The 19,992-nt window shown below is 52.2% G+C and overlaps 1 protein-coding gene across 1 annotated transcript in view; it reads right to left on the bottom strand.

The window, feature by feature from the left end:
• Positions 1–3,337: 3,337 nt before the first annotated feature.
• The window catches only part of APCDD1 (APC down-regulated 1), a 37,102-nt gene continuing 20,447 nt past the window's right edge, over positions 3,338–19,992 (bottom strand). The window contains exons 4-5 of the mRNA XM_008261027.4: positions 7,504–7,825; positions 3,338–5,328 (exon numbers count right to left, since the gene is read on the bottom strand). Of these exons, the coding sequence (XP_008259249.4) occupies positions 4,880–5,328; positions 7,504–7,825 (771 nt within the window). The 3' untranslated portion in view covers positions 3,338–4,879. The remainder of the gene's footprint in view (positions 5,329–7,503; positions 7,826–19,992) is intronic.

Genomic DNA, 19,992 nt, shown 5'->3' with positions numbered 1-19,992 from the left:
ATCACAGCCTCCCAGTTGCCTGGGCCTCAGAAGCCCAAAGTCCTATAAAATACCAATCCTAACCTTCCAGAGATTCCTCTTCGATCTTACATTTCACTTGAGAGCAAGCAACTTACCGAGAAATAAAAAGCCTGGAGCAACTCTATCACTGGCAGAAGTGCTGATGTCCCCTGCAGCTCAGGAAGACAGCAGCTGAGCAGGTGTGGCATCAGTGTGGCTTGGCAGGCCCAGAAGGCCAGGTGTGGCTCTTCACTCAAACCCTCCCCGGCCTCTGAGTTCCAGTGTAACAGAGACTGGAGATTCAACCCCGGGAGTGGTTGCTCAGGTAGGTTTCAGAGGGCGCAGGGTTGTAGAGTTGGTGGTCGTAAAATAGATGTCAGAAAGAAGAGGCCAAAGACAAATCCATGGAAACCACGGCCTTTGTCTTGGAACAGCAGACTGCTCGTCAGATGGTGGCAGCTGCTGGGGTAAAGGGGGCACTCGTGTGCCCTGGCTCACCCCTGTGGTGACAACCCTGGGTCTCGGATGGCCTTTTTGCTTGGGTGGTGCTGTATGAAGTGTGATGTGTCAGTGAGATCTCATGCAGCCAGAGAAGATGGAAGCCTTCACTCCCGAGTCTGTTGTCAAGTCGGTGTTGCTTCTGCCTGTTGAAGTACCAGGGAGAGGGGAGTGCGATCCGACAGGGGCCAGATTTCATACTCAAAGAGATTGTTTGGCAAGCCAGGCACATTCTTGCACCCTGGTAGGAATCTGCAGAATTCATTTTTTAGAACATGTGATTCTCTTATGCAGTTTCTCATAGAAATCAGTGGGTAACATTTATCCAAACTCTCTGTATTTGTTCTTGATGCCGAGTCAGACTCCAGGCGGCTGAGCAGTCTCAAGGCCAGAGAAGCCTAAGCAGGGGAGGGAGGGAAGGTCCCCACGACGAAGTGGACCCTTTCCCTCTCCACCCCTCTGCCCCTTCCCAAACTCTTCAGTAGTTTCCTTTGAGGGCAGTGTCCTGCAATGCCTACTAGCTGCCATGTTGGTCTCTGTGTCCCATTGCCATGTAGCCAGCATATCTTACAAGCAGTGGGTGGACCAGGGTGAAATAAAACATTGCAGTGAACATCATCTTTGTTTCTGGGACAGTTGGTAGAATACCAAGTGGCTCTTTGGTTATCACCAAAGCTCTCTTCCAACTAAGGACTACAAGTCTGACATTCAAGTTATTCTCCCAGGTGTATGCGAGGCCAAACCGAGAAGGCACTGGACTGCCAGCCTCTGCAGCAGGTGCTCTTCGTGTCACCCCCATTGCTGCTGCCCAGATGGTTATGACGATGTCACCTGGAAGTCACAGGCCCTGGGGCATGATGGGTCACAATCCCCTTTCCCTGGTGTTTTAATACACCCAACAGGTGAGTGGACTTGTCATGTCTGATCAAAATGGCCATGCTGGGTAGAGTTGGGACCCCAGGAAATTGCCTTGCAAAGCTCAGGCTCAATATGGATAGTATACTTTGAAGTCCAGATTACACCCAGATTTCACTGTGGCCCAAAGGACTTTCTGTTGCTGACCATTGGCAGCCCACTGTGCAGTAAGAGATGGAACCTCTGCTGGAGACTGAATTCCACAGTGGCCGCATTGGGAAGTGAGGCCTAGTGGGAAGAGTTTAGGCATGGGGTAAGTCAAGTCTTCCCCACAGGGATGACTTCTTGCTCTCCTGGCACTGTTCTACACTAGAACATGTCATAAAGAAAGGCCACCCCTCACGGTTCTCCCCTTCCTGCCCTTCCACTTCCTGCCCGAGTGGAAGGAGCACATGGCCCTCACCGGATGCAGCCGCCTGATCTTCTAGAGCCATGATCCCAAATCAATCTCTGTTCTTTATAAATGACCCAGCCCCAGATATTTGGGGAGAGGAAAAGAAAACAGACTCAGACATCCACTCAGAGCAGGCCAGGGACCTCTGGGGGAGCCCTCCTTTCTCCAAACCAGTAAGCACAAGTGGAACCACCTGCTAGTTCTCACAGGCCAGCACCACAGTGCATCCTGGGAGTATGTTAAGCTTGCTGTAGTGTCTAGGGTTACCCATATACTGTCCTAAGATGGCAGATTGGTTTTGAGTTAGTTTCTGACCCTCACCATCAAACCTGAATGAGTCTCTGGGACTGCTCAATGCTGCTTCTTTTTTTTTTTTTTTTTTTTTTTTTTTTTTTTTTTTTGACAGGCAGAGTGGACAGTGAGAGAGACAGAGAGAAAGGTTTTCCTTTTGACGTTGGTTCACCCTCCAATGGCCGCCACAGCCGGCATGCTGCGGCTGGCGCACCGCACCGATCCGATGGCAGGAGCCAGGTACTTCTCCTGGTCTCCCATGCGGGTGCAGGGCCCAAACACTTGGGCCATCCTCCACTGCACTCCCTGGCCACAGCAGAGAGCTGGCCTGGAAGAGGGGCAACTGGGACAGAATCCAGCGCCCCGACCGGGACTAGAACCCGGTGTGCCGGCGCCACAAGGCAGAGGATTAGCCTACTGAGGCACGGCGCCGGCCTGCTCAATGCTTCTTAAAGGTGACAGGAAGTCATATTACAGGAGGCTCATCCGGGGACCGGATGCAATCTACTCTCAGAAATCATTTGTGAAAACATGACATAATCAAGATCAAACATACTATATATGGGTGGTATCATGACAGACATGAATCTAAGCATATCAGCGACTTGCAAATAAACTATGTTGGTCCTTCTGCAATTATATGCCTCGTGTCAGCAAGTGGTATGATCACAGGAATTTCATGCCATCACGAAGACACATTTCCACACACACGTGTAGTATACACACTGATACCTACGTGTTTCCGGATTTTATGTGTGTAGCATACTAGTACAGGGGAAGGCATCTGAGCTAGTGGTTAAGTGTGCACCACGTCAGAGTACCTGGGTTTGATACCCAGCTCTAGTACATGACATCAGCTCTCTGTGAGTGTTCCCAGGAGGCAGCAGTCATGGCACAAGTAGCTGGGTTCCTGTCATCCATGTGGGAGACCTGGATTGAGTTCCGAGCTCCTGTCCAGTTCCAGCCACAGTGGGCGTTTGAAGAGTGCATTAGAGGGTGGGAGGGGTAGATGTGTGCGTGTGTGTGTATGCATGCGTATGTGTGTGTGTGTACCCCTCAAATATTTAAGGACTATTTCTTTGAAGTCCAAATAGCTAAATCTAGGTAAGCACAGTGAACTGAGTGGTTACAAATCTATCTGTTTTCTGGTAACTCACTGAGGAACAGAGTTTTTCATGTGATTTTGCTATGCCTCTCAAAGATACCGTCAGTGTTAATCAGATCCACAGACAAGACGTATTTTGTGGACATATTTTCAAAATCTTTGTTTATTAAACTTGGCAGACATTAAGTTAGTATTTTCATTTTGAATAAACCCCTCGGTTTGCACCATCACTTAAAATATAATCTAGAGATAAAGCACTTTGGTAATCCATGCCATCGTTACAACTTTAACATCACACTGAAGGCTACAGCATTTCGTAAAGTGAATTCTTAAATACAGGGACGCCCGGAGCCTGGGTGCCAGTTTCCACGTTTGCTTTTAGTTACCTCGAGGCTTTCACGTACTCTCCACTTGCTCCTGTTGCTATCAGAAATGACCTTGCGTGTGTAGACAGCACCATTCAAAATCATCCAAAGGAAGGAACATTCAGAACTCCTGCCTCCTCTGAGGCCTCCTGAGATGCCGATGTTGTACACGGCGGTCCTGAAGCCTGCTGCAGGGGCAGAGCCAAGTCAGTGACACGGAGGACAGCGAGGGAGGCTGGCCTGTCCAACGATGCGATGACTCTGCACACGGAGCTGGTATCCGCTGGAGCGAGCACGATGCACCTGCCGCACCCTCTGAGAACAGCCAGCCACTGAAGCACCCAGGCTCTGTCACCTTGTGTGTCGTTGGAGGAGGCAGAGGTGCTGGAGTGTGAGCCAGGACTCGGGTCCCCCAGGAAGAGGAGACTGCAGTGACCGGGGGCTTCCTCTCTCCCTCACGTGGCATCAGACACACGGCAGGGCCCAGGCATCGCCGCTCCGGTCTGTCTGGCAGTGGCTTCTGCTGCTTCCCCCCTGCTCTCGTCTGTGCTGAGAGGTAAGGGAGCAGCTTGCATTCTGCAACTATCAGAAGCAACATGCGTACAACCAGTGCCTCGTCTCCCAGCGAGCGAAAGCAACTGACATAAACACAGTATAAATTCTTTGAACCGTTAATTAGGGATGCTTCCTCACTCAAATCAAAGTTCTGACTGCCTCCTGTTTTGCATGAGGGCTGTGAGGCTGGTGGAGCTACCCCTTGGTCTTTGTCTATGTACATATCTACATCTACGCCTCTTTATGAACACAAGGGGTCGTGATCACAGCCCCAAACCGACGCTGCTGCATCGCATTCCAGCACATAAAACTCGGAGAGTGAGACAGTTTCCAGGCAGGACAGGAAGCGACCAGGGTACAATGGCAGAAAGGGTCAGAGCTGGAGATTTATTTCTTCTAAGTTCAACTCAGAAATATAATAATAATTAAGAGAAACCAGAAACAAAAGCAGAGGCCCCAGTGCTCGCCCTTCTGCTCCCCTCTACCAAACACACAAGCCCGAAACTGCAGTCTTAAAGTGCAATTACTGTGGTGAAGCCGCTCAGGCCAGGGATCAGGCTGGATGGAGTTCAAAGCCGAAACTTCAAACACGCTGCTCATGACTCGGGGCCGGGAGGGAGGGCCGGGGCGGGGGAGGGGACTGACAGTTCTCCAGCATTCAAGTGCATCAAAACAATCAACGTCCTGTGTCTCGGGAAGAAAGTCTGCAAGTTGTAAGGAATCCGCGTTTGGAAGAAGAGACCTTTCTCCAGACTTCTATCTGAGGACGCTGGGAAGCAGCAGAGCCCAGAGGCAGGCGAGGGCAGCCTGCAGCAGGGGCCGGGCGTTCCTCCCAGGCGCCCCGCCGTACCGGTGGCCTCGGCTGTCCTCTGCTAAATCTTCGGCTCTGGGCAAGGACGAGGCACACTGGACCAAGGGCATCTGGTAAGATGTGGCCCTCTTCTCGGGCCTGTCTGGGCTGGACCCGTCGCTGGGCCTCTGGCCGTTGAAGAGCAGGTAACGGCCCCGGGCGTCCTGCTCCATTTTGAAGATCTCGTATTCCGTGTGAGGTAGTTTGATGCCCAGGGCCACGCAGCCGTTGGTGTGCGTCACGTCCTGCTGGATGCCCACCTGCCAGGAGCCCTCAGCCCCACACTCGTTTCCGTTGAAGACGTTGAGGAGCGAGGCTGTGGCCGCGTCCATGGGGGTGACCTTCATGTGATTCACTGCAGACGAGAGAGGAGAATCCCATGACCCTCTGGATGAAACCCGGGGCACAGACATCCTGCACCAAATGCTAGAGATGCCCTGCCTGGACCAGGCTCTCTGGTGGAAACACAATCGGACCAATCCCGCACCCCTACCCCAACTGCAGGAATCGTACACGCGTTTGCAGGTGGGAAGAGTTTACTGTGTTGATTTTTATGGCAGTCACACAACATACAGCTGGACCCATATCCATGAGGTCTACATGGGAGGATTCAACAATCACACATGGAAAAAGAAAAAAAATAGGTCTATAAAAATTGCATCTGTACCAAACACAGACTTTTTTTCTTGTGATTCACTAAGTAACGCAGTAAACATCGATTTACATAGCATTTCCATGGTAGTGGGTATTATGAATCATCTAGCCATTATTTAGAGTAGCAAGGCAGGGCAGGCATCTAGCCTAGCAGTTTTGGGATGCCTACATCCCACATCTGAGTGTCTAACAGATCTGAGTCCCAGCTCTACACTCTGTTCCAGCTTCCTCCTAACACACACCCTGGGATGCTACATTGATGGCTCAAGTAGTTGGGTCCCTGTCATCCAAGTAGGGGACTCAGACTGAGTTCCCAGCTCCCAGAATCAGCCTGGCCCAGCCCAAGCTTCGTGGTCATTTGGGGAGTCAATTAAGCAGACGGGAGGTCTCTCTGTTTCTCTGCCTCTACCTCTCTTTTTGTTTTCTGAATGAATAAAAATTTTTTTAAAAAGTCCATTGGAGGATGCATGTAGGTTCTATGCAAATACTACTCCATTTTATAAGGGACTTGAGGATTTCTGGAACTGTGTCTACAGTTCTTCCCACTTCTGCCAGTAAAATCACCTAAAAATCACTATGTTAAAACTCTCCACAGAGAGGCCTCTTTGCTCGAGAAGAGTACGGTGGAAACATTAGCAAGTAGTGAACGTCTGCTTCTTGCTTGTTTGAAACCCTGAAGATGTGTCCAGAAAACACAGGCCACGTGTGGTGAGCAAACGCTGAGTCAGGCTGCAGCTGGCCGTGCCTGTGGCTGGGAAGAGAACTCAGCAGAGGGCTCCCCGGGAGCTGTCTTGGTAACGCTCACTCTGGGGCAAGAAGCAAGATCCAGCCAGAATCAGACTTTTGTTTTTGTTTCTCAAAGTTTCGGTGCTGAATGCCTATAGCAGTGAGCATTCTCACAAGCGAATGCAGGCCCATAAACCAGGCATCCTATGTACGTTTAGGTTGCAAACTAGAAAAACATGAGCAATCAATTTAAGTAGAAGTCCTAGCCCCTGTAGAGAAGGGCTTCGGAAGGTCCTCCCAGGGACCACATTCCGTGTATGCACTGGGCTGGAATCAGGTAACGAGTGCTCTCTCTCAGTCAAGTCCATCCAAGGCGGGGTGTTCCTGAGCAAGCTGTCCTCCCTAGAAGGACCGCTGAGATGCTCTAGGGCTCACATGCATCAACAGAAATGCTTCTCCTCATTGAGCTGAACCACACAAGGCTCCCCAGGGAGCTGCACCCCGGATCGAGGCCTTCTCGCTTTATCTGGGCAAGACAGGACTGACAACACTTTACAATGGTCAGCAAATCAAAAACAAAGAAAGACATTTCTAGAGACAGTGACCATGAGACCTGCCTGCCTGAGCCCAGGGCAGCTCTTTCCTAGCTTCCTGGCTGAGTGGTCAGCACACAGCATGGGTCTTCCCCAAGGAGATCCCACCTGCAGGCCTGGGACAGCTTCTCACGTGCAGGACAAGCTCAGGGCTGGAAAGGACAGCTCCCAGCTCCCGGGGTGTCAACCCTCCTCCTCGCTGCCTGCTCAGAAAACACTGGGGCCATGGGCAAGCGTGATGGGCATCAGAGGGCAGCTCAGGATCCATCACACAAGGAAATACACAGACTGGAGATTTCATTCCCAGGAACATCCTCCTTGGACCATAGCCCACATGTATGTGACTGGGCCTGCAGGCCAAGGCCAAGGCCAAGGTCAAGCACAGGGCCCTGTTCTGAGCAGGCAGGCAGTACTGTGAAGACTGCCAGGAGGCATCGATTATTCCCTCATTTTCTCCCCAGCAGCTCAAGCACATAAGAAGCCCCATCCGTCCCTTAGGCTCTGCCTCAACACGAATGTCCCAGAACTGCTCGTGGGACCCAAGGCAGGAATCCTACCTTTGAACACAAACTCGGTGCCTCCCATGACCCTGGAGGAGAGCACTCCGCGGCTGTAGCGGCCCCGGGCATAGATGGTGAAGGTGGGGTGCTTGCAGACGGGGTCCGAGTAGTGGTAGTAGTGGCCCTCCCAGGTGTTGTTGTTGTCGTGGAAGATGAAGTGGCGGGTGAGGAAGAGGACCTCGGGGCGCACCTCGCAGCGCTGGCTCACCCACTCCCCGTGCAGGCCGATGGTCAGGTCGGCCTTCGGGGGCAGGATGGGAGGGCGGTGCTCGTCGGAGCGGAAGATGATGCGACAGGCTATGCAGGCGTGGTCGTGGTTCTGCAAACACACACAAGCAAACACTGAGACACCTTCAACTCCCTGGAATATGCACCCTCGCACATTTCCTTACATATGGGGTCCACCGGGGCAGGGCCTCGACACCCAAGCCACCTTAGCCTGTAAGCTGGATGGCCAGGAGGCAGCAGGGCTCTGCCCTGGTGCACAGGCAAGAGGGAAAGGGGGTGTGCACCGTGTCTACACACATGTGCACACGCATGTGCCAACAGTACAGATTGGCCTAAGCATTCCAGCTCTGGCACGAGCCCTCTTTAGACTCTTAGTAAGTCTGCAGACACAGTGGCAACACCGGACAGCCCCTGGGAGGGGCACTTCAAAACAGTAACAGCAGCAGCAAAGAAGTGATGGTGAGGAGGTGGAGAAATTAGAACCCTGGACCCTGCTGGTGGGAAGGTAAAACGGGCCAGCTGCTATACAAAACATTACTGTAGTTCCCCCAAATACCAAACACAGCACGACCATCTCGTCCAACAATTCCCGTTCTGGGTATATTCCCAAAAGACCTGAACACAGGGACTCAGACAGGCATTTGCATACCCATGTTTATAACAGCGTTATTCACGGCGGACAAAAGGCGGAAGCAACCCGAGTGTCCATTGACAGATGAAAGGGTAAACAAGACATGGGCTGTATATACAATGGAGTATGATTCAGCCTTAAAAAGGAAGGAAACTCTGACACACGCTCCAACATGGATGAACCGCAAGGACTTTGTGCTGGGTGAAACAGACTGGCCATAAAAGGCCACATATCGGGTGACTTCACTCACACGAGGGACCTGGAGGAGTCACAGGAACAGAAGGTGGAAGAGAGCGAGGCCAGCCGGGGCTGGAGGGGAGGCGAGCGAGGACCGAGGAGCTTCCTGGGTGGCATTCTCCTTTGGGAAGATGACAGAAGTCCTCTGGGGACGGTCGCATAGCAATGTGGCTGTGCTTAATGCTGGTGAGCTGCGCACCCGCTGAGTGTTTTATGGTGCTCAGTTTTACGCTGTTTCAATATGATCAACTGTCACCAATTAAAGGGCAGCATCCCGAAGGCTGTGCATGAAGGGAGCTGTCTAGAGCGGGCAGGGTCCCCTGGGAGGCGTCCACAAGGGCAGTTTGTTTGCATCTGCCAGCCTTGGGGTGGGGAAGCTTCCGGACTTCGTCTCCATCCTGCTTGCCTAGCTTTTGGCAAGTTCCTTCATGCGAGAGAGCGCCGTGTGCATCTCTGAGGTCCTCCAGCCTTTTCTAACACTGACGTGGTCTGTGGACAGGGCTGATCAGGTTGGGCGTGCAAAGGCCTCCTATGAGGAGTGTGGGTGCCATGGGCGCCAGCTATTCCTGGTGGTGCGGGTGGGGTGGGGGGTCTGCAGGGCCATCACAGAAAGCCCGAGGGGAGCGCTGGATGCCTGCACACAGCACCATTACCCTGCGGTCTGACGCCAGGGGCTGCCTCGCCTGGAACGTGGGCTTGTCCCTCCACCATTCTCCTCCCACTGGGGTGGGGTTCAAAGGCCAAGGGGCTGGCAGAACCCTGACTCATAGAAGACAGGCTGCTCTGCCCCAGGCTGTGACTCCATGCTCATGTGGACACTCAGCCCTGGGCGCGGCCGCAAGCCTCTGGACAAGGCTGGCATGGGGTCAGGCTGTACCAGCATGCATCTGTTTGCAGGAGCCAGAGAGCTCCAAGCCAAGGCCTTTTGGTTCCCAGCCCTTGGTCACGTGGCCTGGCTGGGGCTGCCCTTGGGTCTTGGGCTTCCCCAGAAGGTGGCAGGGCGGGTGGAGGGCAGGCTTCCCGGCGGCCCTGAGCCAGGATCTCCTCCACGGAAAATGGCGTGCTGTGTAACACGCGCTGCTCTGCTTGCTACGTGAGCTCAGCGCTGCCATTTCCGACAGCGGATGTTTCCTCTGCTGACGCGGTTCGTGGCCTGGAGACGATGGGACCAAACAGGCCACAGCAGGAGACGAAGGCCAGGTCTTCACCATCCAGGGACGCGGGTGCCTGCAGTTTCTGACTCCTGGGGACTCAGGAGAAACAGAACTGCCCCCGTGGTCACTCTGGTGAGAAACAGAGAGGGGGCGGAGCATCTGTGCTCGGCCCAGGAGGGCTCTGCTGAATCACAGCATGGAGACGGTTCCAGCCAGGTCATGTGGGCCAGGGCCAAACCCCACCGCTTCCCACCTGGTGACCTTGGGCACCTTATTCATTTCTGTCACCAACTTCCTCAACTTGTACAATGGCCATCATTATACTGCCTTGCATAACTGCTGCAAGAAATGCCCAGTAGATGGTTTCCATTTCAGCCCCTTCGGGTCTTAAGACTCAACAAACAGCCTCTCTCCCCTCCCCCCACAAAGGGGCCTCTGCCTTTCAAATGCTGCTGGCGTGAATGAAACACCAACTGGGGTACAAGAAAGCACCCCTGGGTTCAGGAACTTTGCCACTAAATCTTTCCTTAGCAAACCACTAGGGTAAAAGTTCCAAGCTTTTCACTCCAGAACAGGGTAGCAGTCCACAAGGTGCAGGATGCAAAGTGAAGAGGTGTGTGACGCCCGGGCCAGCTCCCGCACACAACAGGCGACCCTGCAAGGGCTAGGACCATCATCATCAAAATCCCACCTTCCATCCTGGCTCCCGGTCTTTCCTGCACACAGAGTCCACACCAGCCTAGAGCTTGGGTTCAAATCATTGATTCCATACACAGGACAGTGGGGATTTTGTGCAGGCTGACAAAGACATCTAGGCTATTTAGGGGCCAGCCCCGGCCAAGCACCAGGGTCAGCACCACCGGCAGGTGGGCTCCAAATTGCGAAGAGAAAGCAGCCCCTGGGTGTACACGTCTGGTCAAGGCAGAGGCATGGAGCCAGAAGGTCTCCAAGATACCTAGGAGGTGCTCCAAGTGTGTGCCATTCCCAGAGTGATGCACACCTGCCACCATGCCTGCTCCCAGGCAGGCCCGGAAAGGGCTACGTGGGCTGCCCTGTTCACTTCTACCAGCCTCGATCTCCACCTCCCCCCTGCACCAGGCCCCACAGCCTGGTCTGCCCCCCGTCATCTGGGAATCTGAAATTATCACCTGTGACTAATTCAAGCCCTTCTGAGATGTGAGCCTTGGGGCACAGCACAGTCTGAGTCCCAGCTGCTCCATTTCCATTCTAGCTCCCTGCTAACACACCTAGGAAAGCAGTGGAGGATGGCCCAAGTGTTTGGGCCCCTGCCACCCACACAGGAGACCCGGATGAGGCTCCTGGCTCCTGTCTGGCCCAGCTCGGGCCATTGTCACCATTTGGTGAATGAACCAGCAAATGGGAGATCTGTCTCTCCCTCTGTCACTCTGCTTTCAGATACATAAATTTACAATTATTTATAAAATTAAAAGAAGCTATGGGTATCAATCCATGAAAAGAGGTGGCTGCTTTCTCAAATGGCAGTTATCAATTCAGGAAGGGCTTGGAATGCTTCTTAGAAGGGGCTGGGGGCAGGGGGAGAAGGCAATTTGGTTACTGCAGGAGGCGCTGCTGATCGTATCAAGGATCAACTGCTTTTCAGTTCAACAAGAAGAGGCTTGGGGTGAGGGGAGGAGGGCACGGCTTCATCCCAGCGGTCCCTGAATGGCACCACACCCAGAGTGGGAGTGTTTGGTGTTTACGGGGTGCTCTTTTGTATGAACAACAGGGCAGGGGTCCCGAGTCCCAAGATGAGGACCTGGCTGGCCTGTGGTCACTTCAGACAAATGCTGGTCCTGGCTGATGGGTCTGTCGGCAGCAGCAGAGCCAGGCAGGCTGGGCAATCCAGAGGAAGCCTTGTGTGTACCAGGTGCATTTGCATGAGTTTAAGGCAAGATGCGTGGAGTGCGCGGGCCTGGCTCTTGGGTACTGGTCTTGCCAAATTCTTACACTAGTTACTGTCACGTGATTGAGGTCAAAAACACATGAAGAACTGACCAGGTGTACAGGTGTATGGTTCCGTTGCTTCAAGTCATCTGCCAGTGCTGTGCAGCCATTGCCACCATCCATTGCCAGCATGTTTTCATTTTCCCAAACTGAAACTCCAGGTCCTTTAAATACCAACTTCCTCTTTCCTCGACCCACGGCTCCAGGCTTTCTGTCTATGAATCGGACTGCTCTCTATGCCGCTCATCAGAGGACAACTAATTTGTCCTGCTCTGGCCTCTTTCATGAGACAGAATGCCTTCAAAGTTAATCTTTAGCACAGCGTGTGTTGGAATGTCCTTCCTTTGTAAGAGTGAATCCTCTTCCACTGGACGTCTACACCGCATTGTTATCCAGTCAACAGCAGACACGTGGGGTGCTTATGTCTGTCAGCTCTTCTGAATAATGCTATGAATCATGGGTATGCACAGCTGTTCGATTTCCTGGGCACATGCTCAGAAATGAAATAGTTAAGACACATGGTCACCTTTCGGTGAATATTTTGAGGAATCCCCATATTCTTTTCTGCAGGGCTATACAATTTAAATTCCCACCAGCAACACACCAGGGACCCCCGTTTTCCACATCTTCACCAGCACTTGATATTTTCTATATTTTTTTTTCATCACAGGCATCCAAATGAGTGACTCAGTATTCCACTGTGATTTTCATTACATTTACCTAAGATTGATAGGGATGAATAGTTTCACAAGCATATTGGCCATCTGTGCACCATCTAAAGAAATGTCTGTTCAAGCCCCTTTGCTCTTTCAATTTTTTTTTTTAATTGGCTGTTGACAAGTTAACCTGTTTTTAAACTTTTTTCGAAATTTGTTTGCAGGGCAGAGAAAACAGTGCTCCAATTTGACAGTCTACTCCTTAAGTGCCTGAAATGTTTGGGACTCTGCCGAGCTGGGAACTCAATCCAGGTTTCTCACATGGGTGTCAAGAACCCAGCTAATTGAGCTAAGCTTAGGGTTAGGTTAAGGACTAGGGTTAGAGTTAGGTTTAGAGTTTGGGCTAAGGTTAGCACTAAGGTTAGAGCTACGGTTTGGGTTAGTTACGGCTAGTGCTACAGCCAGGTTTAGGGCTAGGGTTTAGCTTAGGAACAGGGTTATAGCCTAGATTAGGGTTACAGTTAGGGTTAGAGCTAGGGTTAGAGTTAAGGTTAGGTCTAGGGTTATAGCTAGCTTTAGGGTTAAGGTTAGTGCTAGTTTTCAAGCTAGGTTTAGGGTACTTCAGGTCAGAGCTAGTGCCAGGTGTGGGGAGCAATTCGGACTAGACTAAGTTACTGGAATTAAGACTTATTCTTTTTTTTTTTTTTTTTTTTTTTTTGACAGGCAGAGTGGACAGTGAGAGAGAGAGAGACAAAGAGAAAGGTCTTCCTTTGCCATTGGTTCACCCTCCAATGGCCGCCGCGGCCGGCGCGCTGCGGCCGGCGCACCGCGCTGATCCGATGGCAGGAGCCAGGAGCCAGGTGCTTTTCCTGGTCTCCCCATGGGGTGCAGGGCCCAAGCACCTGGGCCATCCTCCACTGCACTCCCTGGCCACAGCAGAGGGCTGGCCTGGAAGAGGGGCAACCGGGACAGAATCCGCCACCCCGACCGGGACTAGAACCCGGTGTGCCGGCGCCGCTAAGCGGAGGATTAGCCTAGTGAGCCGCGGCGCCGGCCATGGAATTAAGACTTATTCTATGCATCTGCTTTCCCACAATATGGCGCTGGGAGAGGAGAAAACAGCTTCTACACAGCTGCCTCCAGTTCAACCAATAAACTGTAGGACCTGCTCCTGATTGCAGGAGAGCAGCGTACTCGGCGTATGGGCAGCCGAGTTGGGATTGGCGGAAGAGGACTATAAAGGAGGAGAGAGACAACATGCACCAGGAACATCTAAGGGGAACATCTATCTGAAGGAACACCTGTGCAGCCCCCGAGAGAGCCGGCCGGCGGTGTGCCGCTCCCCCGCGGAAGTGGGGAATGTGGCAGGGGGAACCGCCCTTCCACGGAGGTGGAAGGGACGGTAGCCAACCCGGGAAGAACCAGCAGCAAACCCGGGGAGGGCCGAGCAGACGAAAGAACAGCGCAGGGTCCTGTGTCGTTCCTCCACGAAGAGGGGGAGCGACAGCCAGGGATATCACTGTTGCCTCCCAGGGTCTGCATTAGTAGGAAGCTGGACTCAGGAGTTGGACCCAGGGACTGAACCCTGGCCCCCTGATTTGGAATGTGGGCATCCTAATGGGCATCTTAACTATGGGCCAAGCCCTCTTCCCAGACCAGCCGAATCAACTCTTTGGCTGCTAGTTAAGAAACCAAAGATGTCCCACAAAAGGTGGCCTTCCTGGCCTCTTTGTGGATCCTGTTGACAAGGGACAGTTTTAGCCAGGGTTATACAGAGACCTCTAATGCTTTGTAGATGGATTTGAAAACGATTTGTGCTCTGATTTCACAATCTTGGCTTGAATGAAAATTAAAGAGATCTGCAGAATAAGTCTAGGGCGGCAGAAACCAAAGCCATGTGCATAGCCCATCAGCACACAGAAAATGAAGCTTATGATCAAACTATGAAGGAACTACAAAATCTTCGACCCAGAATAAGTTTATCTTGGACTCCCATTTTGTCCACAAACTTCCTGAAGGACCCTTCTATATTATATTGGCTCTATGAAGTTTTTTGCTGACATGTTTTTCTAGAAGAATAGCCTTTCAAGTGTAGCAGACACAAAGAAGGCCGTAGGTGGAGTTTTCAAACATGAGGAGTGAGATACCGTTTGCTCCCTGAAATTAGTTTTTTCTGTTTTTGATGCACGTTCTGATGCGTGATTGATTCTCCCTTGAGAAGTGCCCTTTCCCAAGCTCACCGACTTGGCATCTGCACCTCTCCACTTCCCTGAACCTTAGAAATAGGGCTATTTAAAGTCGGATCTCTGAACACAAGACGATTTGAAGGTCAAAGCCGAGAGATCAGCATGTGCTTCCTTGTTGCTATTCTTTACACCAACTATTAAAAGCTATAAAGCCAAAAGAGGGAGGAGAGAGAAAAAGAGCCTTATACAATTAATCTCAGGGGAAAAAAATAGAAGTCAAGTTTATTCTAAGAGGGAACACTCAACCTCAGGCTTTCTCAGTGAGCAGCGTCGTTGAGTGGGGTGGGCAGGTGGGGCTGCCGCCTCTGCCCTCTGCCTCCTGCCCAGCTCCCTGATCGCAAGTTTAGCAACTGTGGCTTGCGTCTGCAGGATGCTGGCTTCTTCAGAGCCCATCCTCTCCCTAAGTGTTACACCTTCCAAGGAGACCATGGGTAATGTTCCAGAAGGGGCGACCAAGACGCACAGAGAGGAAAGAACTTGGCTCTGACGACTTTACAAACCAGAAGTAGAATCAGACCCTACTTTGATACGGGGACTTGCTGAGTGCTCCCTCCTGGCCCTGAGGGCCTCGCAGGCTGAAGTTTTCCATCAAGGACTCCGGCCCCTGGGGGAGGTCTTCTCTGGCCGAGGACTATGGGATTCTCTTATCTCTGCATAGCTGGTTTGTCACCATTTGGTGACAGTGCCCACTTATTTCTGCCATCTCCCCTGAAAGAAATGACTCGACAGGATCTTGCCGTGCACAGTTCCACTACAGAAGCGGCCCGGCTAAAACACCATTCCTCAAAAGCAGCATTTCTTGGGCTGAAAAGTTTTGTTTGAGGAGGAAGAGAAATGGAACTAAATGACGGATAAAAAACACATTCATGCTTCTCAGAAAGAAACCTTCCATGGTTAATGTTCAATTTGCAGTGTGGCTGGTTAAATTTCTGCTAAAAATAATCCTGCATGTACCAGGGGTCTTCAAAAAGTCTGGCAATGTGCATTATTTAAAAAAAAAAAAAAAAAAAAAAAAACTATGCCTGGCTTTCAAACTTCTTTGCACCAAAAGAGACTTATCTTTAACAAAATATGATCTATCTATCCATCTATCCATCCATCCATCTGTTTAAAAGGCAGATAGAGATCTACTGGTTCACTCCCCAAATGCCTACAACAGCATGAAATTGGGAAGCCAGAACTCTAGGTCACCCAAGTAGGTAGCAGGGACCCAACTACTCGAGTCATCATCTGCTGCTTCCCAGAGTGTACATCAGCAGGGTGTGGAGCAGAGCACAGCAGCCAGGACTAGAACCAGGCACTTGATGGGGGATGTGGGAGTCTTAAGTAGTGGTCTAACCGCTTCACAAAATGCTCTCCCCATGGACTTTTTTTTACACATTCCATCTTTCCACATACTGTTTGATGTCCCCCAGTACACCCTTCTCAGAAAGTCCCCATTGCACTGTTTAACGTTCTTCAGGTCAAGGCCAAAGCATTCTTTGTCTCATAATCCCCTGACATCCAGGACACTGCCCTGCATGAAGAGGGCAGCGTGGGGCTCTTGACTGACACACTGAGGGGCAGGCAGCTGTCAGCAGACATTTGAAGAAGTGAACAGATTAGGTAGCATTCACTGTAGATGCTGCAGCCAACATTCTTGTGGGAAGGGCCACTTGGAGTGCTTCTTGGATCTGGGGTCCTAGGTGTTTAAGAACTAAGGCTCATTTTGGTCACCCAAAGGGATCGTAATGAAGGTGTCCTTTCACTGTAGCTTTGGGTGTAGACTGTGTGGCTGGCTGTCTACCTGCTGCAATGACCTGAATGCTGTGTTTCCTGAATGCACAGGTTGAAATATTAACCCTCAAGGTGAGGGTGTCTGGGGGAGGCCTGGTAAGGGGGGTGATGAGGCTGCAACCCCTGGGAACAGGATTAGTGTCCTTATGAAAGAGACTGCAAAGGGCTCTGTCATCCCCCCAGTTGAGGATCGGTGGAGAAATCAGTATCTGCAACCTAAAAGAGGGCCCTCACCAGAACCCAACCATGCTGGCACCCCTGTGTCAGGCTTCCAGCCTCCAAAAAGGTGATACTAAAGGTCTAGGGTGCTTTGTGCCAGCAGCCCTCTTGACTGACACCTGCAGTCCCACTGCTCCTGGCAGGTGGGACAAGGTCACATGTACACAGCAGGGCACTGGCCAGCAAGCCCAGCCAGCCCTGCAGGAGGTGCACACACACTCCAGGGTGCAGGTTGCTGACAGCGTCTCCCAGGGACACTGCACAGCACCCCAGTCTCTTACAGAACCATCTGTGAAGGATGGGCCAGGAGGAAGGGGTGGGGGGAGAAGGAGTGAAAGGCGGATTGCTCATCCTTTTGGTCTCTGGTTGGCTCCACACTGCAGGGACCAACTGAACACTCTTCTGCATCCTGCAGCTAAGGGACATGTGGCACATCCTCAGGAGCACCATGGTCTCCTGCAGTGGGATTTCTAACAAGTCAGAATCTAAGACATGAGCTCATATGGGCTTTCTTGTTTTAGGAAATGTCCATAATCACAAAGAGTGATTTTGCCTCTGCCTTACCTGCACGGTGCACACTGCACATGGACTCAATGGCTGGCTACCAACTACCACTGGAAGCTGGCTCTTTGGTCAAAATGACTCTAGAAATGGTTACAGAAGAAAACTGCTATTTAGTTTTACTTGTTTGGCTGTCTCTTCCATGCCTGTGCATTTTAGTTCATTTAAATAATTAAAGCACACTAACTGTAGTAATTAAAGTAAGTCTATGGTAAATCCCAAGGACCCTATAGCTTGGCCCATCCTCCTCCTGCTCTGTCCCCATGGTGCTCAGCTAACTGCCCCACATAGTAGGGACTTAAGACATACTTCTTAAATGGCTAATTTCCTGCTGCCTAGGCTTTCGATCTATCCTTGGAGCTCTTTTGCCTTTTAAGGGATGAAATGTTTACCACTTGCATTGTCCCAGACAACAAATCTTTCCTGGTCTGCTGACTGCTTAAATAAAGCACCCTGACGTGCCTGTTTATCTGCAGAGACCCTCTGGAGTGGACAAACAGAATGAGCTGTGTCTGCGGTACGAGTGGATGCCAACAGCCCTGCAGGACGGCAGCCATGTGACTCCTCCAAGCTTGGCCCAAGCAAGATGCCCACAAAAGCAACCCTTTCAAGAGTCCAGACCCCCTTGGCTGACCCCAGTCACCAGCCCCCTGCTTCCATATCATGCGCAGCACTGGCTGCCTTAGTGCAAATGCCTGGGGTCATGGTTTCCTGGAGGAGTCAGCCTTCACCTGACGGGCTTCTGAAACTGTCAGTTCCTGCCGCCTTCAACCTCCGTTCCTCCCCACTCCTCCACCCACCATCACCTCTGTGATCCCTCTCCCATACACTGGTGCAAACAGAAGGGGCACGGGATTCTTCCACAAGCGCCTGGCCCTTTCCATGTTCCAGTGATCCCAGCCTCCTCCCACTGAAGAGCTGAGCCAGGCACATGCACAGGGAGAGCCCTTCCTGCCACACAGCCCAACACCTGCTGCAGGAGAGAAGAGCCCACGGCCCGCAACCACGTGGTCCAAAGTCCCTCTGCTGTCACACACACCAGGATGTCCTGCAGTCCACCTGTACTTTACACAGTCGGCCCTTTCTATTTCTATTTGTAGGTTCTGTATCCACGGGTTCTGCACGTGAGGATTCAACTGGCAGTGGTTCAAAAATATTCAAAAACCAATTATGTCTGTACTGAACATGTGCGAACTTTTTTCCTCACCCTTATTCCCTAGAATATAGGGTGTAAGAGCTATTGACACAGCATTTACACTGCGATGGGGATAAGTCATCCGGAGTTGATTTAGAGTCTGCCGGAGGATGTGTCTAGGTTCCATGCAGATTCGGCACCATTCCCTGTATGGGATTTGAGCACCTGCTGATCAGGGTGTCCTCAGTATCTGGGAACCAAATTCCCCAGGGGACCGCAGGGGGTGACTGGCCCTGAGACCCAAGCCCCCTCAAATATATGTGTTGGGCCCCAGTGTGGCGGCTGCTACAGAACTCCAGGGTGAAAGCACGTGAGCCTCTTCTCTCTCCCAGGCTCAGGTCCTCGAAAATCCCACTGCTTCCCTTCCCGTGCTGGGCAGCGCGGCGGCCGTCAGCGTGCTGGGGAACGCTGTCTGGTCTGCACGCAGTCCCTCTGATTTACGACCCCGTGCCTGCAGCAGTGCAGAGTCTTGGAGAAAGACCAATTCTATGTGCTTAAGCGTCTGATCCTGAGGCTCAGGCATCTCTATGGCCCCTGGCAATGGTCGGCTTTTAATTATCAATCGATGCCATCCCTGAAAGAACGAACCTGGCCACTGCTGGCTGCTGTGCTCTGAAGAACCCTGGCAGAGGGCCACGGCTGCCCAGTGCTAGACGCGACCTGGGCAAGGCAGCGGATTGCCCGGTTATTTTGGACTGTCTTGACTTTTGTTCCGGAGGAGTAGCCCATTTCATCCCGAAAGGGCCCTCTCCGCGCACCTGGCCCTGCAAACATGATTTATTTGCTGGAGGACTCAAACCTCACAGCAAAGCTGCATAAAGCTTAGAAAAACACATCGACTTAAAGTTTCTATTTTTACACGGTGTCCTGTTTCCAGAGGGGCTGAGACTCGTGGTTTCAAACTCAATTTAGTATTTAAGCTAATTTTCAGCCAGGTCTCTACGGAGCCGCAATTAGGGAAGGAGGAGAGTTCAAAGGCGGAGCTCCAGCCCCTGCCCCCGGGCAGGCCTGTGTGGGCTTTGAGGACGCTCTCCACGCTCCTTCCGGCTGCAGCTGGAGCAGACAACCTGTTGCCGCGGCCCCCTGTCGGGTCACAGCCATGGCGGCCAGGGCTCTGACACGCCCAGCTTCTGGAAAGACACGGCCAGCCAAGGCCATTCATCCCTTCGCCTAGCTGTCCTGAGGAAGGATCTGAAAACTTCCCGAGGACTCTGCTGCGCACTGCAGGCCAAGAGGTACAACGGGAAGGACAACACGAGAAGAATGGGCCCTTTCAGTTCCCAGAGCCACGCGGCCCTCAACCAACCCCCAGCCGGCCCGGCGGGGCAGCCGCAGCCAGCCCAGGGCACACAGCAGCCAGGCTCCAGACGCCTGCACTCTCCTCCCGGCTGGCCCTGCGGCTTCTTGTGTGTCCACAGCTTGCCTCTGGGCCTCAGGGTCCTGCTGTAGGTGATGAAGTTCAGGCGCTGGAAGATCATGGCACAAACTGCAAAAGGGAGGCAGTGTCTCTCCCCGAGTCCCAGGCTGTGTCTCTCCCCAAGTCCCAGGCAGGGGTCTCGCTGCCTTAGACACCCTCCCAGGAGTGTTGGGTTCCTTGGCACACTGGCCTCTTCTTTCT

The sequence above is a fragment of the Oryctolagus cuniculus genome, chromosome 10 (genome assembly GCF_964237555.1).
Source record: "Oryctolagus cuniculus chromosome 10, mOryCun1.1, whole genome shotgun sequence".
NCBI lineage: Eukaryota > Metazoa > Chordata > Mammalia > Lagomorpha > Leporidae > Oryctolagus > Oryctolagus cuniculus.
The sequence above is the reverse complement of the archived record's forward strand: the minus strand, read 5'-3'. Positions and strand labels throughout refer to the sequence as shown.